Below are 27663 nucleotides of genomic sequence, written 5' to 3' on the forward strand. Positions count from 1 at the left end.
ATTCAGCCCTCTCTCATAAGACAACCAAAAGGAAACTCTGCTCTGCTCTGCCTAGCCAGAGAGTACAACTAAACAATTTTTTCAGTTCCACCTTCCACGACTGTTTCCAATTAGATTAGATTGTGTGTATGATGCACCCACAAAAAAAAAGAATGTGAATGCAACCAATCAGCCATGAGCCCATGACGCCCTGCCCTCGCTGAACTAGCTCACATCTGCGGTGCGGACTGCGGAGAGATGGTCTCCTCTCGGGTAGCTTCTCCAACAGAACAACACTGGGTCAGAAGAGGTGGACAAATCGCCGTCAGACTTGAAGCCAACCGGCATGCACCGCCCCTGGATCGACAGAACCCAAACAATGTTCGGATCACGCATGCACGTGAGTACTCGCCTACTCCGCTCCTTCAAAAAAGTGTAAGGTGTTTTAACTTAAATTTTGTTTAACTTTAACTAAAAAATCCATCAACTTGGAGTCTTGGACACCACCAAATTAGTTTCATTAAATCACTACGAAATATACCTCAATAGTGCATTTATTTGACATAGTGCATGCCAGTATTTTTTTAATAGACTCTGTCAAAGTTAGAACAAATCTGTTATAAATATGATATATGATAAAACTAAAATACACTTAATATTTTTGCAATGGAGTGGGCGTACACTTCTCATTCATGCAGTCGCAAACAAGCAACAAAACTTTGGATCGATGTAGATTGATGCTGGATTGCTGGCTGGCGTTCAACAGTGAAGTTGGAATTAAATGAGATGGTTTGGATTGCTTCTGAGGTCCAACTGTTCAAGGAATTCCATAAATTAGAGATTTTATTATCGATGTATATCCAAATATATATATATATAACAAACTAGAAGCATAGCCCGCTCGTTGCTGCATAAATTGTGGATAATTTAGAATAAAATTAGACTATATATAATTACTTATATGAAGAAATAAACTATTATAAAATAATGCTAGTGGATTGCGTGTCATGTTGACATGGACAACAAAATGCTTTGTGTGTCTTGCTGATGTGGATATCACAATTGCATGTGCTAGTAGATTTTAATTGTATGTGATAGTGTATTGCTAAAGTGGACAGTTTGCATGTTGAGACACATCGCTAGTGGATGTTGTTGCTTATGCTACTTCAGCAGTATTTTTCAGCGAACGAACAACGTTTTTCTCTCACAATAAATTAGTATAAGCTAAATTTCAGCGAAACGAACAGGGCTTCTAGAGATTTTGGCTATATGCACGTCTTAGAAGGAATGCGATACTGGCTGGTTCATCTTCTCGCCTCCTTAATCTTCTCCAATAAGCAAACATGCAAATGCATAATACAAAAGTTGAAGATTACATCACCGATCCCATTAACATATCTTGCAATCCGGTTCCATCCAATCGAAGATGTTTGATTTCTAAAAGCAAAAAGGCTTAAATTCACTATTATATATGCTTTCATCATTTGGCCACATTTTGTTTTTGCACAAAGTCAGCTCCTATATATATAATCACAATTTTATGCAACTACGACAACGACGGCACTTCACTTAAACAAAATGTAGCAGAAGCCGGGGTCAAAACAATTAGGCTATGTCAAATTCCAGAAGAAGCAAAACAACATCATCCGCTTCTCAGTTATCCAGTTATATCTTCTATATAAATATTCTTTAAGTTTGACGTAGATCCCTATCTTTTCTCTATTGCAACTAAAATTAAGAGTAAATTACACCGGTGGTCCCTAAAGTATTACATGATTCTCATCCAGGTCCTCAAACCATGAAATTGCAGATTAGGTTCCTAAACTACTTAAGTATGTCATCCGGGTGCAAAATAGCCACGTCACAGTTCATTAGCCGACGTGGCGTTCCAGCGTGAAACGAACATGTGCGTCCATATCTCATAATTATAGGAACCGTCTAAACTATCATGTGATTCTTATATAGGTGTCAAACTATAAAATTACTCATCTGGCCATTTATTTAAAAATGCATTTTTCGAATCTCATTCAAAACAACCGAAGAACTTTGCCCCCACCCCCACACTTACGCTCACACACACACACACACACAACAGGGTGTCTTCGACGACATATGCGGGATGAAGCTAGACCATGGCATCACAGCGGTGGGCTATACTATAGCGAGAACAGCAAGGACTACTGGATCGTGAAGAACTCGTGGAGCGCTAGCTGGGGTGAGGCCGGCTACATCTGCATGAGGCGCAAGGTGCCCATGGCCACGGGCAAGTGCGGCATCACCATGGATATCGTCAAGTGTGCGGTAAGACACATCACTCGCTACGGTGACATGGAACAACCGGCCAACATACCCGCGAAGTTGTTGCTGACCGGTTGTTCCCTGTCACCAATTCACAATGAGTGAGTGAGGTGTTTTAGCACACACTTGACAACAATGCCTGCCCTGGCGCGTCCCTTGATCCAACTATATTGGCAGATTAGGGACCGAGATGGGTAATTTTATAGTTTAGGACCTATGTGAGGATCGCATGATAGTTAAGGCACCGTCCCTGTAATTATAAGCTATGGACCCACATGTCAATTTCATGCGAGCGACACGTTAATTAATGGACCATGACGTGGTTGTTTTGGACCTGGATGACATACTTAAATAGTTCAGGACCTAGATATGCAATTTCATAGTTTGGGGATCTAGATAAGAATTGTTTAATATTTTAGAAAATGATAGTGTAATTTATTTTTACTTAAAAAACTAACTAGAAACCGTGCCAAAACAAGCATCGGCGTAGACTCGTAGCTCTAGTGGTGCTTATCTCTACAAATCGCGTCAACGGTTGTTGGTTGGCGCCGTGGGTGGGCCCGGATGGTCCACTTGGCGTCCCGCGTGGCTATAAATTGACCCTTTCGCTTGAGGCACCGAGCCGACCCACGCGACCGTACGACAGCACATGTCTTGAGACTTGAGAGTTGAGACCAGTCCGGCTCTCGAGCGCCCATGCATCCCTTGCACCCAGCACGCTCCCCTGCGCCCACGGCGATGGCGGCCACAATGCTCGCGGTGGCATTGGCCGTGGCACTGGCCGCCGTCGACGTCTCCGCTGCGCCCCGCAGCATCCACTCGGCGGCGCCGTGGGAGCGGGTGGACGAGGAGGTGCGGCAGCTGTACGAGGCGTGGAAGTCAAAGCACCCGCCGTGGCCGCCGCGCGGCAACGACGACGACCTCCTGCGGCTGGAGGTGTTCCGCGACAACCTCCGCTACATCGACGCCCACAACGCCGAGGCCGACCTGGGGCTCCACGGCTTCCGCCTCGGCCTCACCCCCTTCGCCGACCTCACCCTGGAGGAGTTCCGCGGCCGCGTCCTCGGCTTCCAGCAGAGCCGCCGCAACGACACGACGGCAGACGACGCCGCCGACGGGCGGAGCACCCGCTTCGACCTGCACAGCGCTGGCGAGCCGCAGCCCGTCCCAGCCGCCGTCGACTGGCGCAAGAGCGGCGCCGTCACCAGCGTCAGGAACCAAGGCGCATGCGGTCGGTAAACACGATCGTCGGCTCGTCGTTGCTCCATAGCTCGATCGAGCTATGAAGTTCTCATCTCCGGTAAGAATATGGAGCTAGGTATGTATTTGACTGATGGATGATCTTTGCGCCCCTGGGAGATGCGCGCAGGTGGGTGCTGGGCATTCTCGGCAGTGGCGGCAATGGAGGGCATCAACAAGATCGTTACAGGTAAGCTCGTGGAGTTGTCGGAGCAGGAGCTGATCGACTGCGATCACAAGAGCCATGGCTGCAGCGGCGGACGCATGGATTACTCTTTCCAGTGGGTTATCAGCAATGGCGGGATCGACACCGAGGCCGACTACCCCTTCACCGGACGTGACGGCACTTGTGATGCCAACAAGGTCGGTACGGTACTGTCATGATAAGTAATTAAAAGTTTCTGTTTCTGCAGTAAATTTGCATGAACACCTAACCTGCTCGCTGCGTCGATGGTGATGGATATTTGTACATGTTTTGTTATGTAGATAAAGAAGAAGGTTGTGTCCATAAGTTCGTACAAGAGGGTGTTGCCAGCCAACAATGAGAAGGCGTTACAGGCGGCGGTGGCCAATCAGCCTGTTAGCGTCGCCATCGAGGCTGGCGGCCGTTCATTCCAGCTCTATAAATCGGTAAAAATAAAAAAAAACGTCGCTTATAATGCATGCCACGACTAGGTAAACAACATGCATGCATATAGGCCATTTGTTTGTTTATTTAAAAAATGTATTTTGGGAAACTCATTCGAAACAGCCTAGCAACTTTGCCCCTTCCCCGGCCCTCAACTTTATTTCTACCCTCGCACTTTCACACAACAGGGTGTCTTCGACGGCGTATGCGGGACGAAGCTAGACCACGGCGTCACAGCGGTGGGCTATGGCAGCGAGAATGACAAGGATTACTGGATCGTGAAGAACTCGTGGGGCACCAGATGGGGCGAGGCCGGCTACATCCGCATGAGGCGCAACGTGGCCGCGCCCACGGGCAAGTGCGGCATCGCCATGGATACCTACTACCCGGTCAAGAATCACCCCAGGGCGTACAGGACTGCACAGTCTGTGCTGGAGCTAGAGATGGTTCTGGCGTAAACATGCAGGTCATCCACGTCATATGTGAAATGCCCCTTGCTATTAATTGCCTGATACACTAGTTGACGCTGGTGTTGAATCGTTGATTGTGGAATATCAAATCTACACTTGGCATCTTTTGCCCCGCGTGTACATGGGTGTGTACGTATACGAACATAGAAAAGATATCAATAAGGCTTTGTGTAGTAAATACACTTATATATACTCTATTTTGTGAGTGAGATAATACCATATGTAACATAAATTAAATAAATAAACTTAGCTCATTTGCGAGGGGTAATGCAAGGAACGGTTATGTACTAAGTAGTTGTTTGAGCTTTGACTATACATCAATCGTCTGTGGGTTCTCTCTCTTTTTTTAACGTGAGTACGTGTTAGTCCATCCCTGTGAGATTCGAACCCAAGACCTCATGCACTGTCTCGCGCGTAGCTTACCACCCCACCTACACAACACATCTAACAATGGATGGGATGCTTTCCTTTTGAACTAACCCATCCGGGGACCTTTACCAACCGGGACTAAAGGGTCTACCTTTAGTCCGGGTTGGTATTACCAACCGGGACTAAAGGTTGGAGGACTTTTAGTCCCGGTTTAGCCATTGGGCAGGGACCTTTAGTCTCGGTTGAAGACACCAACCGGGACTAAAGGCCTTCTAGTCCCGGGGGCAAAAAATGCCGAGGTTAATGCCAAATTGGGACATCGTTCTAAAGTTTGTTCTCTAGTAGTGTCATCATTTTCCCACTCATTTTTTATTTATACTTTGATTCGTCACAATCGTATTCCTAACAAGCTAATAATTAATATTAGTATAAGGAATGGAGTACGTAAGTTCACCAAATTCAAGACTCATCACAAGCTAGCATACATATTCCCTCCATCCAAAAAATACAAATCTTATTTTTCGAGTAGTAAATCAATCTCAAGTTATACTAAGTTTATTGATACCAATTTCAACATATGTATCCCCAAAATAGGTTTATTAAAGAAATATACATTTCATGATTAATCTAATAATACTTATTACACATCGTAAATATTAGTGTTCTGTATATATTTGATGGAACATAAGATTGATTAAATCCTCGACTGTATTTATGTTTTGTCCATCCATGACTACAAATCATCATCAATTACATATGTTCTTTTGTTGGGAGCGCTACATCTACGTCTTTATGTCTTGTCCTTGTTTTTTTTAGGGAAATTATGTCTTGTCCTTGTTATTGTGATGCTTTAGCTTCTAATCTATTTTATGTGCGATGCAGTTGTAAGCTCTCAATGAATATTCTTTTTATACCTTTAATCTTTATTTTTAAAAATAAAGCAATTTTTATGTGCGATGCACTTGTAAGCTCTCAATGAATATCCTTTTGTACCTCTAATCTTTATTTTTTTTTAAAAATAAAGCAAACGAGCTAGACGTGGGTTGAATCAGAAGTAGGGAGGTAAGTGGGATAGCCTACAAATCCGTATATAGGTTTAATTTTGTGGGTTGCCGTGCAAAATTATATATCCATTTTTGATCGTGATTGAGTTGAGTGAGGATGATGGTGACTCTTGTAATAATTTTAGTCTGATTCTGTGATGAAAAACAATATTTTTTTTCTATTTTCTTAAAAAGTACAAGCCTCTACGTGGTGTGGGTCTACTTGGCATTGGCATGCTAGGATATTTATCACCTCCCGCGAGGCGGCGAACCAACCCAACCCGCTCGAGTCAAACAAGTTCAGACTTCAGAGATCGTCGACAACCTCACTGGTCCACAACCGCCAATTGCGTAAGTGTGGCTAATTCGGGAGACGAATCGATAAGCCTAATCAACCCATGATTAACTCATGTGATGCTACAGTAAACATGTGTTAATCGATGCTTGATTAAGCTTAATAGATTCGTCTCGTGAATTAGCTACAACTTATGTAATTTGTTTTATAATTAACTCATTTTTAATTCTCCTAATTAATATCTAAACATGTGATGTGACAGAGAGTAAAGTTTAGTCCTGAGATCAAGCACCCCCGGGAACAATCTTAAAGCTTCTTTCTGATCGAGGAACCCTGATAAGTAGTTGTTCATGGGCCTGAACATCATGTGGCGTTCCATAATTATCAGTTCATCACACTGCACGGAGTTCCAAAGAAAAACCGTTAAGCTCACATCGCCTTTCCGACCAAATAGACTGTCTCGTTCCATTACGTGATGGGCCGGTTTGGTCCGGACCGCTGTTCGCCCGGCCCATAATTAAGCAAATCGGGTCAGGGATCACGGGCAATTATCCGTAACCCGTCCAGGATCCGCGAGGCGGAACCGCCCCCGAGCCCCGACGCGGCGTTTCACTGGCCGCGGATAAACTTTGCGTCCCCTTCCACGCGCTCCCCCTCTCACTCGCTCCGACAAAAAACCCTAGACCTCCCGCCACGCCGCCGCCAGCCGCCGCCTCCCTCCTCACAGACAGACGGTGGGTGTCCCCGATCGCCTCCTCTCGAATTTCTTCCACTCCTTCCCCGGATTCGTCTTGATTCGGTCTGTGTTTTCTGTAGGTTCCATCGCTGAGATTCTTCCTGTGAGGAGGTGTTGGGGGTAGCTGGCGATGGGGGCGGAACAGGGCTACGACGATATGGAGGTGACCAGCGACTCTGAGGCGTTCAACTATGTCGGGGGGGTGCTGCAGTCCGTGCGGAAGGTGCGGACCTTCCATCCTTAGCTCGTCGCCGTGCAATATGACTTATTTGCTTTTGGACGATTAGTATTCTCGTTGGGCTTGGAAGTTGGGAGTACTTAAGACTCTGTAGCTTCAATCTTTCAATACTTTACTTCATTGCTTCAATTATTGAGCATTCATTTTGGAGCTTGGCAAGTAAATTGGTGCACCTGCACCCCCTGAACTTGGACTATAAATTCAAATGCAATATGCTAGCTCTGCTTGTGCTCCCACCAAGGTTTCTTAGGATTTAGGACGTTAGAATGTGATATAGAGAAGTGCAGTATCCAAACCTTGTGTTGAGAAAGCACCCCCCAAAAAACTACTGATGCAGTTTCTGACTCCATTGTATCTCCTGCAAATTTGAAAGGAGGGCATGATCTTCAGAATTTCTAAGCATCCCCTGGATAACCACACTAAAGCAGAACCAAGTGAGGATTTGGTATGTTTGTTATCAAGTCCAGAAATTCACCAATTGTTACCCTCTGGCTCTGCTTTTGTTTCGTATCAGCAGTGGCGGAGGGCGACCAAAAGCAAGGAGGGGCAATTACAAAAGCTACTACTGTATTACCTATCAAATTTCTCAAATCTTGACTATAGGTGCAGTCCTACAAAGCATCCATGAGGATTATAGGATGTCATAGTTAATGTCAGAGTTACTGCCCTCCCAGAGGAGGGAGGGGAGGCCCAGTTTCCCCTTCATGAGCCTCCGCCCCTGTGTATCAGTTCTGTAGATCTCTGGTCTAAATTGCTCCTATCTGCTAGAAGTTAACAACTAATTAAATGACATACATCTTTTGCCAGTTTCTGTTGATAGATTTGTTAAACATTAAAGTTTTGCGGTCTGAATAACAAGAGCAATAATGCATTCACTTATCGTGTTATGGAAAACATATTCTCCAGAACAAAGCCGAGACTTGCAGTGAACTTTATATTCCTGCTTTCAAGTTCGAAACTAAAGCTTGCTGGTGAAGGCATGGCCAAATTCGCCAGATGCATGTGAGGTGTGGAGTTAGGGAAATTGAAAGGTGATCATTTTCAAATTGCGAGTGTTTAATTAGCAAATGCAGGATTCTTCTGTTTTTTACACCTCAAAACCACTATATTAAGGAAGCTTGTACACAATACACGTTTTAACAGGTGGACAAATGAAAGTATCTGCAGTGTTTATTTGCCTTTCTTAGAGAGTAGGTAATAGTCGTGTTCTTTTTGCTTCTTGTAGCTATGTACTTCTTGGAGACTGGAGTAATGCCTTGTCATTTAAAAAAATAGAACCCAAAATACATAAATTATTTAGCAACAGTGTATGTCGTGTAAAATTTTCCTTTCTTGTCTGAGCTCAGTCTGCTGATTTGAGTACACTGCCTTTACTCAGTCCCCTACATTAAGGAATTCATTCCATTTCTCATTTTGCTATTGATGTCATCCAAACAAGGATTTATGAGAACTTCAGAGCAAACTTCTATTGTCTACTTTAATGAATTCCCGAGTTACTTATAGAATAGTACAATGTAAATGTATTAACATGTCGATCTATCATTTAGGATCCATTTTTAATTGACCTAAGGGACAAAGATCGATATGATTTCCTGCTAGGCCTTGTAGACCCTACCAAGAAACGGAGTAGTGATGAGGAGGCTATGTTTGTTGTAAGTTCTTAACTCTTAGCCCTATTTTAGCCTGTCCACCTTTCCGCACTTGATTCGTTAGTTCTGTTTCATGCTTATGCCCTACTTTTTTCCAGACTACTTTGAAGGCACTATCTGAAGGAGTATCCAAGATAGACACCATGTATCATCACGCACTTCTACACAATGTAATGTAATCCATAGTGCTCATTCCTTTATTTTTGTCGAGTGAATGAAATGTTACTAAAATTATTCTTTTTCAGATATTTACCATGTGCGTCTGGTACTTAAACAGCTACACAAGGGCAGCGCTTTTAGATTTAATAACCAGATTGGTATACTTCCTCAGTTGTATATCCAGAGTTTTCTGCATTTGTGTGTGTGTGTGTGTTTCTAATTGATCTGTGTTTGTGTAGGCTGCTGTGGCAGACCAGTACCTCAGAGAATGTTTGCAGATGCTTGTGAATAATTTCACTCCACCTGGACCACTTATTCGTTACATTGAGGAGCCAAGGTGGTGTGCAAAGAAGGAAGAAATCTACTCTCAGTTGCAAGCGAGTTTGAAAAGGATTTCTGACACTGTGCCCTTAGCACCAAGGATGTTAAAGGATATAATAGATAGGAGTATGCCAAAGTTGTTTGATAACAAAGCTGTAAGTGTTATTTCTGTAGGCTATTCTAATTTTTCATTAGCTGCTATGTCTGTTTACAGATAGTCCCAACTTACTTGAATTCTTGATAGACAGTTGACATGCGTATGGTTCACAAAAACTATAACCTCTCTCCATGTCTCTGTTTTTGTCCTTGGCTCCATTCTTTCCTCTGATTCTTTATTGGGTTGAGTTGAGGGGGGGGGGGGGGGGGGGGGGGGGGGGGGGAACTAAAAAATTGGATGCAAACTAAAGTTGCCCGGTTTGAACATAGTGTAAAGTTATGTGCTGTTATAGCTATTTGATTTGATGCCTTTATGCAGTTTTTAGTACTTAACATGTTTTCTTCAGTCTGCTATCTTACAAACTTGTTTTCTTGCTGAGGGCCTGTTTGTTTAATAATACCATGTCCATACACTCCTGATGTGCAGTTTTTACACATACACCACTTACACTGCTCATGAGCAATCAATCTTACCTTCTGGGATTGTCTTTGCAGAAGATGGTATCATTTGTCGAGTGCATGTTGGGTCTTGATGCTGACGTTTGGGACATCATTGGACCATCATTGTTGGAGAAAGTTGTTTATCTACTTACGGAATTGGATGTATGCTCCTTTCCTTTTGTATGGTGAGGTAATCTATCTTGGAACTGGTTTTTTCTCTTATTGATTGATTGGAATTATGCAGGTTAATATAACATGGGAAGATATTCTTCAAGATGAACACAACAAAGGTATATTTGACATGGAGCTTGAGGATTTGGATGAGGATGAAGATAACCTTGGTCAAGAAGGAACAAAGGTTTGTCATATTTAGAATGTTCTTTGCGTTACTAATTGAGTACTTCTAATAGGAAATGTATGCACTTTATTACATAATTAACTGTGAGTAAATTAAGGCCTACTTTGATTGGTTAGGTCTTTTTTGGAGGAAATGTGTGTGCCGAGAAACTTGATGGTTTAATGGTGGTTGTGTGCGAGCACCTCAAGTCACGCGCAGAAGAACCTGATCGCCTAATTAAGGTGAGCACATGGCTGGAATCTTAACTCAAAAACTGAACCTTCATTTGTCATCTTTTTTTGTATAACTTACGCTATTTGGGAATATGAAAACATAATTATAGTACTGATAGATACATCGCCACAAAAAGTTAATAAGGACTACAGTCATTTATTAATGGCAATTTTAGTTAAATATATGAATATGCCCATGTAGGTATGCATGGTTTCTTTGTTTCCCCCCTTGTAAATTTGCCACAAAATATTTTGTATGACTGTTCATGGTTCAGAACCTCAGGGTTAACCTGGCTACCCTCACCAAACCCAAACCAAAATTAACATGCGTATGCAGTTACGACACAGGGCTGATCCAATTTGAGAAAGAGATGCTATAATTTATTTAGATGTGGTTATAAACCGCCGAACCCATCTGAGGAGTCCAGTGGAACTCAGGGACCCTCAATCCCATATAAAGTGTTATTGGAGAAAGAAAGTGGGACATCAGCTACTTTGTGGCATGGACTGCATTGGCAGCAGCTTCTTCAGTTTTGTTTGGTGTCGCCCTCAACCCCCTTCAATCCCCTCCAATCCCCACCAAACCAAACAAGGCCTCAAGGGTATGGCTGGTAGCTTCTCCTTCAGGGGTATTAGATGTTGGCTTCCTGGATGGTTGTCTTCTTCGACAATGGCCAGTAGCTTCATGACATCTCAGGATGTGCTTCTCTGACAGCTTGAAGCTTAACACAGTGGCTATCCTGTGACCGGCAACAGCCATCACCTTGTTGACGAGATGTATTTCATAACCGTTCGAAGTTTTGTTTAGCTTTCTCTCCTTTTCTAGCTTATTGATGCATCGTGTTTTGTGCTCAAGCTTCTCTTCCCTTTGCTGCCTTTGTTTGTTGACCCAAAGCTTCTTTCACTAAGGATTATTAGTCTTAATATGGTGTGATCCAAGGTCTTTAAGCTTTGGATTCTTAAAAGTTAGCTGTAGATGTGGGTTGTTAAAAGTTGTAAGCTGGTGGGATGCACTTGTGGATTGTGGTGTAAATGTGGTTGGATTCTAACATCTGCATTTAGAAAGCACCCATTTATTTAGCTTCAGCTTTTTGAACCAGAATCCTCAATATAAAGCAGAAACAAACAGGCCCTGAGGAATTTGATCTTTGTCTTGGTCCTGTATTTGACTTAACCTGGCTAGTAGAAACTGTCAGGACCACCAGACCAACCCAACCCCACAAGATAATCCAAGAGGCACCATCCTGAGTGGAACCAAGGCCCTAACCAGGTAAAGGTATGCAGATTGGGATGCAAAACAAAGGCACGCTGTAGAGCTGAGCTGTGTACAGCCATTTAACTTTGTGCTCTATCCTTAGGGTTGATTCTTTCGAGATTGTGTTTTTATAATTGTCAATTGCAACTCATCTAATGCTGTCTGAGAAATGTTCTATTTTGTGGTAGTTCATGACTTACGAGTGAATGATAAGTAAACACATATAAGCACTTCTGTCGTGATATTGCTCATGTTTTATCTTGACTTGGACAGGAATTTAACACTTTGAAGGCTATATTTAAATCACATGTGCTAAGGGTGCACAAATCCAAATTTGCACAGGTTAAGGATTAACCTTCTGTAAAGTAGATTCACAATGTTTAGTACCCAACTTGTATTTTCAGCTGCTTTCTGCCTTGCCCTCTTGGATTGACACATTTATTTTGACTTTTGCAGTTTATCATGTTTTATGCTTGTTCCCTGTATCCAGAGATCTGCGGTGATGGGTTTGCTGTTTTTCTTGCCGATATTTTTATTGACAAGGACAAAAAGGAGGATGCAATAACTAGGTAAGCCTCTTGTTTGCTATGCAAGGAGTACATCCAGTAAGGAAACTTTCTGTCGTGTATCTAGGTGATTGGAGGCACCAGTGTTTGAACCTTACCTCTATAATGACCATTGCATGTTGTAAACTTGTAATCATGCCTTGACTATTTGCTCTGTTTTGACACTTTGCCTTACAGAGTTAGGAGATTTTGGCATCGTAGCTGTGTGAATAATTTATTATAGACATACTATCTTCACTAAAGTTTACTGCACTGTGGTAAAAAGGTCTGGGCTTACAAATATAATCATTGGAGGAGATTCAGTGATCGAAATAACTAGCATATTTTGTTCTGAGATCGATTTGTTGCTAACCTAATACACAACCTGTGTGAATTGACGATTAAAGAAATGCCAATGACCACATTTGTTTCTCTATGTGCAGAATGTCTGCAGTTTCATATGTTGGAAGCTATCTGTCCCGGGCAAGGTTCATTTCCGTAAATAAAGTTGTTGCTGTACTCAAAAGGTGGCTACACTCTGAACTTGCAAAATTTTTGTTTTGAACACCTCACACAGTATCTACATTTTATGCATTTGTACATCTGAGATTTATGTTACGTTATGTGCTTAGGTTAGTGGAGTGGTGTGGGGACTATTGTGGCTGTCAGCTGGACAAAGGGGTGACAGCCAATCCTATAAAACATCAACTATTTTATGCTAGCTGCCAGGTTTGTTATGCCATATTCTTTATGTATATTTAACTAAGCAAGAGAAGAAGTTGGTCAAATGCATGTTATTACTCAATCACCCCTGTTCCTGTTCTAGCATCATATGCTTTCTGAATGTTTTATCTGCCATGTTTCTTAACCTGCAGGCTGTGATGTATGTCCTATGCTTTCGGTTAAGATCTATTATGGACTACCCAAATCTTAAACTACAACTTTTTCAAATGCGAATCCAAAATATCTTGGCCCACCCATTGGAGCCATTAAAGGTCTGGATCACACTCCCTACCACTTTCACTGTATCTTTTAGCAGCCACGCACTTGTGTTTTGCCTTTATATAAATACATAGTGGTAACTGGTATGCCTTTTGATGCTTAGGTGTGCTTGCCTTCAATAGTGATTGAGTTCTTGAGACAGGCTAGGGCTGCAAGTCTGTTCCATGCATCTGTGAATTCAACACATGAAGATGCAGTTGAATCTGATCTATCGAAGGCATTTGGAGGACTTAATAGGCTTGACATGTTCTTCCCATTTGACCCATATCTGCTTAAAGAGTCTGACAGGTTTGAATATCAATAAGAGTGCCTTTTTAGCCAGTTGTAGTGTCATTATGTTCTACTTCTAGTGCGTGCTCTTGGAGGATAGTTATTTGCATATCATTCAATCCTGAACTTTATAAAACTGTTGTCATACCATTGCTATAACATCTATACCAGATATTGCTAGAAATTTTAATTCCTATTGTTGGGTCCTCTTTTTTCTCCTTATTATGAGCTCAACCAGCATCGGCAGAATGGTGTTTTAATTCAGAAGCTAATTGTCCTTGTAATTAGTGTACTACCTCCGTCCTGAAAAGAATGCAACTATGGTTGTGTGCCACAAAAAATGGTTCACGTTTGACCAAGTTTTTAGTAAATAATATTCATAGTTATGTCTTTAAATTCATTTATTATAAAAAATACATTTCATAATTAATCTGATGGTATTTATTTGGTATCATAAACATGGATATTTTTTTATCTATAATTGATCAAACTTAAGGTACTAAAACGTGACATTGTGCTAGAATTGCATTCTTTTGGGGGACGGAGGTAGTATATTAGTGTTTCCTGCCTGATGATCCATTGTATCCTTGCAGATATATACGCCCAAATTTTGAGTTCTGGTCCTTGGTCAAGACGACATACAGTAACAACAACAGCGACGAGGACGACGACGAGCTTGCCGACATTGACGCACCCGGAATGAATGTGGGCAGCTTGGATGATCACTTTGAAATAGATTTTAACGATGACGATGACATTGAGTATTCGATGAATAAGATGTCCATAACACCGCACCGCACGTTCTACCATCCACTGGCTACAAACAGTGAGTTCAGCAGCATGCCTGCGAGGATCAGACCTTCAGTGAGCCCTCCATCATAGCTGGCCATCACAAGATCATTCTGTTCTACTCAGCTCTTTACTTGACTGATGATGACAAAGCCAGATGCTATGAAGTTGCACGTGCCAAGAAGGAACCAGGGGATGACGATCAAACAGATACCGGAGCTTTCGATTGTAGTTGTTAGTAGGGTCAAAACCCATTATTCTGCAGTTTGTAGGGTACCATTTGGGGTGAAATGCAGAGTGTATGTGTGTTTCAGGGCACATTGTGGAAAATGGTTTTGTGATTGTATACTTGGTAGGCACCCCTCAGGGATGTGTATTAAAGACAATGTGTTACGACGTGAAATGGTTCGCCGAAAGTATTCGACATCAATGGTCTAATGTTAGAATGTGGAAACAGTTGCCTGTTTGATGGGCAGCCGGTAACGTAGTCGGTTTACAACTGCGCGGAATCTGTGTCGACCACGCTCCGCCGAAAAGCCTCTCGTTGACTCGTCAGGAGCAAATCCCCGTTGAGCTCTTGTTGAGGGATTTGATCCAGACGAGTCGGGTGGGGAGCTTCATCTCGCACTTGTTGCTTGAAACTTTCAACCTGGACTCTATCGACCGCCTTCTTGGTGATGTCAAGTTTGGCTTGAACATACAAAAATTGCTCAAAAACCCATAGATGTCGGCCGGTGATTTGGTGAAATCGGGTCTAAATTAAATGGCACCAACCTCATATAGCAGATTCTCTAGGCGTTTTGTGGATCTCACAAATGAAGGAATACCATAAAATTAGACTGTCGTATGAAGATTCTTAAAAGAATAATCTTGAAACTCTTTATCAGGATGGACTCTTTGAAGCAGGACAGTTTCTCTGTCGACAACCCAGGGTTGTTTTTTTGCCCCGACATGGCATTCTACGCAGGTTCTTAAACTGGGCAAGAAAAAGATTAGGCGGATCTCAAAAAAAAAAAAAGAAAAGGTTAGGCTGCACCTGGCTTATCTTGTGGTGGCTCCAAGCCAGCGCATATCGGGCTGCACGGCCGTGTGGGGAATGTTCCTGACTATGTCCTCAGGGCAAGTGGCGGATGCACGATGCGGGATAAGGGGGGCTAAAACAATGGAGATGTTGATTTGCATGAAGATTTAATGGTGAAATCAAGCTTTTGCTACAGTAATTAGGCTTAAAATCAAGAAATTAGGGGGGGGCTGGAGCCCCCCCGCCCCCCCCCCCCCCCCCTTGGATCCGCCGCTGCTTGATGGAAACAGTTGCCTGTTTGATGGGCAGCCGGTAACGTAGTCGGTTTACAACTGCGCGGAATCTGTGTCGACCACGCTCCGCCGAAAAGCCTCTCGTTGACTCGTCAGGAGCAAATCCCCGTTGAGCTCTTGTTGAGGGATTTGATCCAGACGAGTCGGGTGGGGAGCTTCATCTCGCACTTGTTGCTTGAAACTTTCAACCTGGACTCTATCGACCGCCTTCTTGGTGATGTCAAGTTTGGCTTGAACATACAAAAATTGCTCAAAACCCATAGATGTCGGCCGGTGATTTGGTGAAATCGGGTCTAAATTAAATGGCACCAACCTCATATAGCAGATTCTCTAGGCGTTTTGTGGATCTCACAATGAAGGAATACCATAAAATTAGACTGTCGTATGAAGATTCTTAAAAGAATAATCTTGAAACTCTTTATCAGGATGGACTCTTTGAAGCAGGGACAGTTTCTCTGTCGACAACCCAGGGTTGTTTTTTTGCCCCGACATGGCATTCTACGCAGGTTCTTAAACTGGGCAAGAAAAAGATTAGGCGGATCTCAAAAAAAAAAAAAGAAAAGGTTAGGCTGCACCTGGCTTATCTTGTGGTGGCTCCAAGCCAGCGCATATCGGGCTGCACGGCCGTGTGGGGAATGTTCCTGACTATGTCCTCAGGGCAAGTGGCGGATGCACGATGCGGGATAAGGGGGGCTAAAACAATGGAGATGTTGATTTGCATGAAGATTTAATGGTGAAATCAAGCTTTTGCTACAGTAATTAGGCTTAAAATCAAGAAATTAGGGGGGGGCTGGAGCCCCCCAGCCCCCCCCCCCCCCCCTTTGGATCCGCCGCTGCTCAGGGCCAGCCACCTTCAAGGATAAAGAACTCCATGTGGTGGGAAGCTATCCGCGGAGAAACCAGGCCATGCAAACGGCATTGCTCAGACTTTGGGGAAGATTTGGTGCCCGATCAAAGGTATTAGATGCACAGACCTTGGCTGCAATTTATTTGTGATAACTTTCCTACAGCCCGGAGAGGAAGAGAAGGGCTATTGAATAGGGTCCATGGGCTTCTTTTTGATAACTTTTTGTTGACATATAGAGAGTTCTACTACTACTTATTATCACACAAGATATAAAACCTGTGTCACGTAGAGTTGGAATTTTGATTAGACTGCGCCAAGGTTGAGTCGTAGAGTCGGTCGCCAGCCAAGGCTCCGGAATGACAACAAGGAGAACGAAACTAAGGAAACACCTCAAGAAGAGCCTAAAACGAACTTGACCCAGATCGAACAGGGAGAACTAGTAGGTGGTGATCATGGCAACGATCGACATCAGCCATTCAGCCTCAACAGTGCAAGCGCTCAAGACAACAACAGACTGTTAATTACATCCAAAACTAAACAGATCCTTGCCAATTCCCTGAACACAAGTTACTAGCTAGTTGATTTCATGCACGAAAGTCTGCAAGATCGATGGATGTATACGTCTGCCAGCAAGATATAGATTTTGCTTCGTTGTCGAGTGTACGTTCTTGTAGTGCATGGGGATGTTGGGGCCATAGAGCAGAGGTAGGGGCTGCTCGCAACGCCGACGAAACAAGCCTCCCCGCAGGTCATCCAGAGTGCTCACCGCTTCACTAGGCTCAACGACAAGCCCACCAGGAGAGTGTTGCATATATATTTCAAGAGGAAACTGACAGCTTCCGTTCGGCTGGTACACAAAACTACTGTGTACCGGCTGGTTCTGGCTGGTTTCAGCTGATTCAATAGTGTTCTGTGAGAGAGAATAAGCTGAAACAAGCGAGACAAGTCGAACCGACCAGGCTTTGTACACTTAATTTGGCGGAAACGTATATGTATATAAAAATGATTAGAGAGAGAGAGAGAGAGAGAGTAGGAAGGGATCCTTAGGTACATAGTGTAAACACTGGAATCTTAATGACACGGCCCAAAGGCATGCTGTCTTCTACTCCGATCCTGTGCCCCTTGCTCCCAACCTATGGCTACTCCAAGAGAACCATTCTAACTGATTTTTTCCCCTTCTCCACCGTACTGCAGTGGATTTGCTTTCTTGATGACCGCCTCTTATTTTTGTTTTCTTTTTTCTTTTATGCAAAACCGCTAGCTGGGTCGCTTTTGGGCTGGATTTTTCTTACATCCCGTTCAACATTGGTGCTCACTGCAGGCAAGGTCATCAGAATTAGTACAGTGATACTTTGAAGCCAAATGGACCGATTGATAGTACCACATATATTGGCCTTTTTTTTTACACAAACTTATACTCCATCTGTCCTGAAATACAAGGGATTCAAGTCTGTCCTAAGTCAAATTGTGTTAAGTTTGACCAAAATAAGAAAAAAGAATAATAGTTATGACATTAAATTGGTATTATTGACACATTACAAATTATTTTTTTTCATAATTTACATCTTTGATATGGTAGATATTAATACTTTTCTCTATAAATTTGATCAAACTTTACATAGTTTAACTTAGGACAGACTTAAATTCTTTATATTTTAGGACAGAGCGCTTCTGCAGAAGAATATCCAACGAAGCAACATTCATGCAATCAATCATTCTGATTCCAACTGAATCGAGCAATTCAAAACTACTTGAATCCACATAGAATACTGCCAAAACTTCAAACCCCAGTGTACTAGTCTTAAGTTCTCTACTTATGAAATTCAAAATTTTAAAATTCTCGATGGGATGGAGACACGCTCTATACAAAATTTTTAGTGCTTAAAGAGATCTAAAAATTTCTAGTTGATTTTTTTTCATTTGGAATTATTTAGGAACCTAAATATTTAATAAAAGATAGCATGACTAAAAAAATTGAAGATATGTGGGTCCCACATGCCACATCAGCCAAAACCACCATCGAAATCACTCTAAACTATTTAAGTAGAATAAGTTATCTTAATTTTAAAATTAAGGGTGGGGGAATAAATTGTCCGATATTCAAAGATGTCTTTTAAATTCAGCGATAAGTTCAGAGGCCAAATTGAATTGGACTTTACTCTATCTCAGATATGCCACTAAATTCAATCAGGATATAATCATATAAGAATTCTGATGGGTATCATGTCTCTGTTAACAAGTATAGCGAGACTGTGAGAGTTATACTAGTATGAACTATATAGCTGACAATGGACCACAGAATCTCTAACGCCCACTGCACAACCAACTAGTATACTCCTCGAAGTTAATTGGCATATTTTTTGGAGAAGCTACACTATGATGGCACAAAACCATTGCAATTGAGTAGTGGCATAACGCTATTAAACAAACTACCTGGAGAAACCGCGGGATTCCTTAGAGACGACGCGACGACGCTGCCATGGCAAAAAAAAAAAAAAAAAAGACACCACCTAGCTCCCTTCGAGTGCCAAACTGAGACACATCTTGCAGCTTTCATTGTGTTCGGCTGGTACACTCGGGCACTGTAGCTCAGCTGATTTTGTATCATTTAATAGTGTTCTGTGAGGGAGAATAAGCTGGTAGAGAGAGAGGCGACGCGCTGGCGATTTCTCGACTCTCCGCCGGATTCGCTGCTTTTCCTCGCCGTCGGTGGCCTTTTTGGCGCCGATGTGCTTGGGGAACGGCGGATTAGAGTAGTTTTACCTTTGGATTTTTTACCAGTGGAGATGTCGTCGGTAAGCTTTTGTCCCTTCTAGAGTTTCTCTACTATTGCCTGTGTTCGTGATGGGTGAGTCCTGGTGCTGTCTGAGGTGCATGTGGTGATTGATGGTGATATCTTTTGCGAGGATCTCAACATCGATGGGTATGTCATCGATTTTATCTTCTGCATTGGTGTTTGGTTTCTGTGATTTTCTTGGTGCCCATGGTGCCAATGATAGTGTTGTACCTGTAATCCAGAATACGGCAATGGATATATGGAGAAATTTTGGAAGGTTTGTCTACCAACTTGTAGAGAAACCGGGTTGGGTTTGGATCCCACCTTCTTTGGTGGTTTTGCTTCCCTTCGGGTTGTATCTTTCTCCGGTGAGTCAGGGCTGCTGGTGGCCTTTGAGGTGCCAGATTCCTTGTTTTACCGGCCAGACGTTCAATGAGCTTACAGCATGTCGATGCTCTCGATATGCGACTCATGGTGGCATCCAAAAAATTGTGAAGAGCTATCGTCCGGAAGGGGGTCGGCTTCAAGCTGCAGATTGCTCCGACCACCGGCGACAAGGTCAACCGGGGGGGACCATGATCTTGCAAGGACTGGATTGTAGTTTCATTTTTCTTGAGAAGGTCTTTGTAAGATTTGGTGTAAACATTAAGAAATTTATGTAATATAGTTTTCCCGGTTTCTCAAAAAAAAAAGAACTTTATGGACAACCACCACGAAACCGGGCAGCAGAAAAAAATCAGATTCAACCGTCTGGCAGGACGCCACATATATATACCACACTCCACGTGCAAGACGAAACATCTGTTGCTGTGGAAGATTACAGGTGCAAGGAACGAGTGAGAGAGACGAAACCAAGACAGATTGACAACACCGATAGCGCTGGTCCTCAGTTTATACACATCAAGGATGATGAAACACATCAAGGATGCAGGGTTCATCATGCTTCGTCAGGATCCTAGGTGCGTTGGAAGGAAGCCTCCATGGACTGCAGGATGCTTGCCGTGTCAAACCTGAAGTTTCTGAAGCTGCGACCGGGGCGGTTGTCAACATGATGCGCCTGCACGTCAGATCCTGCTTTAGCAACAGGGTTCTCCACTGGGGTACTGCCACTTGACGAATTCTTCGCCTTCCACACAGTACCTGTCGGACACCACATAATAACCAAATGAATGCCACGACTTTAGGGAGAAAACCTAGGCTAGTCTGAAGTAAGACGTCAACTGACTGACTTCTGACATCAAAACTAGGCGAATTTGTAGCAAGAACTATTACGAATAATTCAAAGTTTTTTTTTTCCATTTTTGTAATCTTGGCCAGAATGGGTAAGGGCCCGTTCGGTTGAGGCCATTCCTGGCCGGAACGTATCCTGGTGATGCTGATGCATGGCCGTATAAAATTCAATAGTATTCCTGGCCGGATCCGTTCCAGGCCTTGAATACCTGGAAACCGAACGTGCCCTAAAGGGGAGCAGAAGAAACCTCTAGCAGATGTCTCTGGTTTCTGATGCAGTGGTGGAGGATGCGTGGCAATCCAAGCCTTAAGACCCCTGGAAAGAGAACAAGGCAGGAGACAACAATGTTTAAGCAACAATTTTACGCTTTGGATAATTAGAAGTAGATCAAGCCACAGAATAAAAAAAGCACATTTTTGGTTTCCTTCTTTTTTGAGAGCATCTATAATAATGGCAATGCCCCCATAACAGCATCTTCCCCCAACAAATAAAGTAGAACGTGGATCACAAGGTACTTACGTCAAAAATGGAGCAACCATGTACAGCTTCATTCCATTCACTGCCCGAGATACTGCGTCATCACTAGCTGGTAAGAGTTCATCAATTCTGTGCCATGAGATTTCCTAACAAATTTGCAGAGGAAGATAGCTCAGTGGATCATTTCATACCTTTTTAAAAGGGAAAAGAAAACAACAGAAACAGAAAAGGTACAATGAAGGACAATCGGCCAAGGAGAGCAGCAATAAGCCTTGCAAAGTAAAGGTGCATCACTGCCAATAAAAGCGATGCGAACAAGATTCAGAACTACGCATACACTGATTTCCTTCTTGGTTTGAGGTGCAAACACAGTATCTCTTTTAACCCCTGTTATGATGTAGAGACGAACCCTTTGTTGTCCAATTGAAACTTCAATGTAATCATCCAAATTTAAAAATGTAGAAACATCACACCCAGTTTCCTCTAGAACCTGCATTGTTATTCAAGTAGATGTTAGTTAGCAAAAAACTACTATATGCTGAACAGGAGGAACTAACGAATATAAGCATTAGAAGTGCTCCAGATTGGAGAAAGGATGAAATATTATCAACACGGATCTTCGAGTACCTCATGCAAAGTATTGGCTTTATCGTATGAAAACCCACTCTACTATTCAAGAGGAAATGCCTTTAACAAACTAAATATTTTAATCAACTTTTTTCCTTCATGTGGAAAAAAATGTTAGACAGGTGATTCACTTGTTATCTTTAACATTGATACATTTTGCTGATAGCATAAAGGACAAAGATTGCTCCTGCAGACCACAAGGATGCCCTCTGCGAATGAAATGTATACATGTTTAACCAAACAGACATTTGCCACGAAGACGAGATGAAAGTATTCAAAGATCTAGCGATATGAAAATTGCAATTTGTAAACTCAAACCAAGCAGGGAATACTATTCGTATAAAAGCAGCAAATGGTGTTGAATGGTATCTAATATATATTTCATTGCTGCAAGTACAATATGCTTCAAAGAAATTGCAGGGTGCACTCAGAAAGGAAATTAAACTGCAGGCAGGAAGATGATACAGGCAGAAGTTTACTTCTCTAACGGCACATGTGTGATCTTCCTCATCTTTATTCCTCTTTCCACGAGGAAAGCTCCAGCTGGCCCCAGCCTTCCATCCCTTAACAAGCAAGCACTGTACAGAAGGGGAAGAAGTTAATTGGTCTTGAGAAGCAACACAACCCCACCCCACCCCCACCCAAACAAAATTGAGCTCCAAAGGGTCAGAAAAAAATCTAGAATTCATGTATGTTTATAATTTTATTGCAGAATATCATGTGAAATTGTATGTGTAAGAAAATATATAGGAGATTTGCAGTGAAAACACCACATCCTAGCATCAGAAGTCACAGTTTTTCCTTCAAAATATAAGGCCAACTATAACTCAGAGGATACTGTATGCCTACCGATTATGCTATTGGTGCAACCTACATTCAGACTCCTAATTCACAAATCCCAATCAGGGAACTCCTAAAATGCAATAGTTGGGGCAAAAAAAACAGTAAATTACCCTCTCATAAGTGTCATCTAGGATGATGGCGCCGGACACGGGGACACGGAACTTGTAGTTGTTGAAGTCCTTGTAGATATCATCCAAGTGCGCGATGTAGGGCCTGAGAGCAGTGCAGCTCTTGAACACTGCACACACCACCAATCCAATCCACCATATCAACGCAACGGAACTGGCGTCAGCGACCAATCCAACCATAATCTCCTATGCATCCATGCACAGGCGGGCTTACTGAGGGAGGTGAAGTCCTTGAAGGAGAGGGACTTGATGTTGGGGTTGTGCTCGACAGAGTTGTCCTCGTAGAACCAGTGCGCCTGCTCCAGCAGGAACAGGATCCGCTCGAATGACTCCAGTTCCTCCTTGGGCACATTTAGAATGAACCGGCTGCAGAGGTGATTCAGCTCAGATTGATTTACTCTAGATTGATCTAAGCAAATCCAAAAAGAACTTGAGAGATGGGGTTTGGGGGTTAGGGAAATACCTGCAGAGATCGTCAAGCAGCTCTTGGGGCGGCAGCTGCCCCCTCGATGAAGACCGGTTCAGTCCCCCGCCGCCTGCCATCATCAGCCACCGGCCAGCGCGCCCTATCAGCGGCTGTTTGTTTAAGATAAGATTTTGATTGTGAGCAGCTTGTAGATTGCAAAAGGCTGGATTGTGACAAATTTTTGGATCATAAAGAGATATGGCTGTTTGGCATCAAGCAGGGGTGGATCTAGTTAGAAGTTAGTAAGCATCGAATGGCCAAATAGCTTCAGGTGAGTTTGGGAACTCGGTTTCGCACAGCAAACAGGGAAAATAAGAAGGATGGGAATACCTTGTGGGCGCTCTTCGCCGGAGAAGAGATCGCAGAAGGCCTGGGCACCTTGCGTAGGGCGGCAGCGGTGGTAGCCCACCCAGTCGTCGCAGACAGAGAGGGTGAGAGAGAGAGAGAGAGAGAGAGAGAGAGAGCGCACGCGGAGTGAAGGTGACGGATGCGGCGACTGTCGGACCCGATCTGGGAAGAGGGAGGCTCGATCTGGACTGAGGCACTGCCGGCGGTGCAAGGCAGGCGGCGGCGGCGGCGGCGTACGGACGAAAGGAACGTGAGGAAGGAGACGACTACGGGAAGGAACGAGATTCTCCACAGTCACTCTAATTGACTTGTCTATGCAGTCGTGATCTGAACGGTCTACTTCAGATCTAACCGTGACTCTACAACTCTGAAGCTAATCTATACTAACGGGCTGCTAGCAGCCGGCCCATCAGCGCGAGGACGCCGCGCGAGGCATCCACTAAGCCGCCGCCGCGACGCTTGGCAGCGTCGCCACGAACGATGCGGCTCTGTGGCTGCGCGTGTTGGTGTTCCCCACCTCGCCGACACTCCCCTCCCCGCCATCATGCTTTGTGCAGGATGCCGGCAACGGTCGTGCAATCGAGAGCAGAGCCGCGGCCGCCTGTGTGCGCCGAGCTGGAGGGCCGCGTGGCCGCCAGCGCTCGATGGAGCAGGGCCGCGGCCGCTTGCGCGTGCCAAGCTGGAGGGCCGCGTGGCCGTCGGCGCTTGACGGAGCAGGGCCATGGCTGCCGCGGCAGAGTAAGATTGCGGCAGTGAGTCTCTAGCCACAACAGCGAGCTTGGTGTTGCAGGAGAGAGAGGAGAGGGATGGCAGCACAAAAAAAAAGCATCTGTCGACCCTGCAGCACCAAGAGCAGGCCACGGCACTGGCAACGGCAACGGCGATGATCCCTAGCTGCAGTGATGAGGAAGACAGAGGCGCAGGGGAAGGGACCGACTCGCAGATGATGATCTCGTGTACATGTTTCAGTGTCTTGGGCTTAGATGGGCCTTGGTAACCCAACCGTGTGGGCTTGCTGGATTAGTTTTTGCAAGCTTTGCCGTTGGATTCTAACGAATAGCTGAGATACGGTGACTGCAGAGAAGAGTCACTGTGCACAACTGCAGAGGATCTTGTTCCGGTGGACGGTTGGGCTAGAGATGGATTTTTTATTTAAAATAAAAAAAATTGCTAGTTAAAGCCCAACCATTATCAACATTGTGACAACGAAAATAGTTAAAGCCCACTCATATGAGTCCATCTATAAAGACTAGAACCTAAGAGTAACTCCAAATATATTTATGTAAATTGGCTCTCCAAAAGAATTTAGGCTCTCGAAATTAAAGAGTTCCGCATCAATTTTCTAAAGTGGATTCTTTTTTTTTCTAAATCTATCGCTACATCATTAGGCATGCATTGAACTGGAGCAACATTGGTTTAGAGCATATCACGGAACACCCTCGTATCCTCTTAAGGCAAAATCTTGATGCTCATCAATGTTTAGTACTATTGCTCACCGTGTTTATTTCCTTTGACAAAAGTTTAGCACTGTCACATCGAATATTTAGATACTCCCTCCGTCCAGGAAATAATGTAATTATAGGATCCATGTCAGTCAAAGTAACTTAAGTTTGACCGAATTTATAGTAAATAATATTAGCATTTATGTCTCCAAACAAAATTTAGTATGAAAATATATTATATAACTAATCTAACGGTACTTATTTTATATCATGAATGATAATATTTTTTATATAAATTTGGTCAAAGTTCAAACTGTTTAACTCCTCGAAAAACGAGAATTGCATTCTTTCATGGATGGAGGGAGTGCCAATTATGAGTATTAAACATAGGCTAATTATAAAACTAATTACACAGATTGAGGCTAATTTGCGAGATGAATGTATTAAGTCTAATTAGTCCATGATTTGACAACGTGGTGCAACAGTAAACATTTTCTAATTATGGATTGATTAGGCTTAATAGATTCGTCTCGCTAATTAGTCTACTCCTGTGCAATTAGTTTTATAATTAGCTCATGTTTAGTCCTCCTAGTTAGCATCCAAACGTAGCTCCTGAATCCAAACACAACCTGTATCTAGAATCATCTAGAGTAATGGCATATCCCTGCCTTACCTACGAATCTATGTTGCCCTATCTCCAACTCTTTCTTTATCTTATCATCTCACTCGGTCAACTGAGCCTCACCGTCTGTCTCTCTTTTTCTCTTACTTTGTGAATGGCGGCAAATGTTGAGGGCAAGGCAAGCGATGTGAGTTGTGCAAAGCTATCAACGTTGTTCAAGCGTGGTAGGTGGCGGGGCAGTATCCTGCTGCGGATTGCAAGTAGCAGCATCGAGCGTGATAAGCAACAGTGAGCGCCACAGGCTACGATGTTGTGGTGCATCATGACGTATGACAGATGGTGAGCTCAACGAGTTATACGTGTTTGCCAACGGTGAGCGTGAAGGGTTTGCATCATTACACTTAGCGACCACGAGCACGGTATTGTGGCCTAAAAAGAAATAAAAGAGAAAAGATTTAGCTATAGCTATCTCTCCAAAGAATGAGGGGACCTTGTCTAGATTCCTTGGCTTTGGTACACACCAAACCAAGTTCCTCTCTGAACTGAGCCTTCCATGCATTGAAGTTAATGTGGCCATTGTCGAAGATCACTTTGTTTCTTGTAGTCCAAATGACCTATCATGCAGTAACGATGATCTCTCCAAAAAGGGGGCCGCCAAAGTTTGTTCTAGCTTCAATAATCATGTCTAAAGCATTCAAATTCTAGGCGTTGGGGATTGTGTTCCAACATGATTGATTGAAAGAGTATTCGAAGAAGAGGTGAAATCTGGCTTCTTCACAACCTGAATTGCATATCACGCAGCTATATCATCAAGGACCTTATTTTTCTTTATGAGAAGATTCCTTGTATTGAGTCTATCTCTGTTGAGGAGCCAGAAGGAAACTTATACTTACCTAGGTTGCTTGAGGACCATAACCAGGGAAAAAAGGGACTCTTGAATGGTTCTAGTTAGCACAGAGTAGAGCTTTTCTGCTATTATAATGAGTTGAGCCCTAGGAATAGTGCCAAGCATTAGACACCTCTTCATCCCATTGTCTCTCTTGGATGATGTACTGGACTTCCTCTAATTGATTGGGAGCTTGTGGAGAAAGTGGAAGACAGAAAATCCTACTGAGTTCCTAATTTAGGTAAAACCTGACAAAACAATTTAGTTTTTTTAGCAAAGGATAAGAGCTGGGAAAAAAGGCTTTTAAAGTTAATTAACCTAGCTCATTGTTCTAACCAAAATAGAACAGTGTTGCCTTTGATTGCAGTGCAAGCTGGGGAAAGAGGCTTTTAAAGTTGACCTAGCCCATTGTTTTTATAATGGTAAAGGTGGATAATTTAGATACAAATTTAGGGGTATTTTGAATTGTTTTTTATAATGACATATGTAGATAATTTATATATAATTTTAGGGTGTTATTTTTAATTATTTTTGGTAATGGCAGAGGTAGGTAATTTATATGCAAAATTAGGAAGTTATTTTATGTATTTTTCAAAATAGTGCGGTGGGTAATTTTTTTCATAAATTGCAATAGATCCAATGGTTATTATTGTAATGATGATTAAAGTCTACTAAATGAAAGACCATATGTTTCTAATTGTGTGATTTTTTAAAATTTATCTTTTTTTTAGCATTTCTACTGAAAATTAACATAGTGCCTCTATAGGGCTTGGGGACAGCCTCACAACATGCTTGAGCCTTTAGATATGTGACCATCAGCGTTATTCCATACATTATCCTATGGGTCTTCTTCATCCGATCGCTATCATCTGTATATTATCCTTCCAACAACGAAGCTTTACTGATAATCTGTGGAGGTTCGTTCGTCTATCATTCTCATGAACAACTCAAAAGCAAAAAGCAAAAATAAAAGTAAATAAAACACGGATCAACGATAGATCATTGGGCGGCATCCGATCTGTGTTTTATTTTTCTTTTGTTTTCGAGTTGTTCATGAAAATGATATACGACGAATGGAATAATCATTTTGATTTGGGCTTCCCAGCCGGCGAATAATCAGTACTCGTTAGTGGCGGAGCTCACCACAAAACATAGGGCATACGACATTTTGCCTCATATGACATGTACATAAGTCAAGTCAAAA

The 27663-nt window shown here is 43.0% G+C and overlaps 2 protein-coding genes and 1 pseudogene across 3 annotated transcripts; 2 read left to right on the forward strand and 1 right to left on the reverse strand.

Moving 5' to 3' along the window:
* The first annotated feature begins 2963 nt into the window (after window positions 1-2963).
* LOC136522524 (cysteine proteinase COT44-like) lies at window positions 2964-4792 on the forward strand. Its single transcript, XM_066516335.1, has 4 exons — window positions 2964-3508; window positions 3647-3879; window positions 4003-4146; window positions 4333-4792. The coding sequence occupies exons 1-4, from the start codon at window positions 2974-2976 to the stop codon at window positions 4600-4602; spliced, it is 1182 nt and encodes a 393-aa protein (XP_066372432.1). The 5' UTR covers window positions 2964-2973; the 3' UTR covers window positions 4603-4792.
* Window positions 4793-6918: 2126 nt separating this feature from the next.
* Window positions 6919-14906, forward strand: LOC136520850 (uncharacterized). Of its 2 annotated transcripts, none has more exons than XM_066514514.1 (16): window positions 6919-7055; window positions 7138-7280; window positions 8843-8947; window positions 9043-9114; window positions 9190-9261; window positions 9343-9579; window positions 10076-10183; window positions 10266-10379; window positions 10496-10600; window positions 12120-12188; window positions 12303-12415; window positions 12835-12918; window positions 13024-13120; window positions 13267-13386; window positions 13497-13681; window positions 14257-14906. In XM_066514514.1, exons 2-16 carry the CDS (start codon window positions 7188-7190, stop codon window positions 14543-14545), a joined length of 1863 nt encoding a protein of 620 aa, XP_066370611.1. In that variant the 5' UTR covers window positions 6919-7055; window positions 7138-7187; the 3' UTR covers window positions 14546-14906. The 2 variants fall into 2 exon arrangements, with proteins under 2 accessions (XP_066370611.1, XP_066370612.1); XM_066514515.1 differs by lacking the exon at window positions 6919-7055 and adding an exon at window positions 8202-8326 and having other exon boundaries at window positions 7141-7280.
* A 5438-nt stretch (window positions 14907-20344) lies between these two features.
* On the reverse strand, window positions 20345-23268 carry LOC136522541 (mRNA-decapping enzyme subunit 2-like; annotated as a pseudogene).
* Window positions 23269-27663: the final 4395 nt, after the last annotated feature.

Source organism: Miscanthus floridulus, chromosome 18, assembly GCF_019320115.1.
Source record: "Miscanthus floridulus cultivar M001 chromosome 18, ASM1932011v1, whole genome shotgun sequence".
In the NCBI taxonomy this organism is placed as follows: Eukaryota; Viridiplantae; Streptophyta; class Magnoliopsida; order Poales; family Poaceae; genus Miscanthus; species Miscanthus floridulus.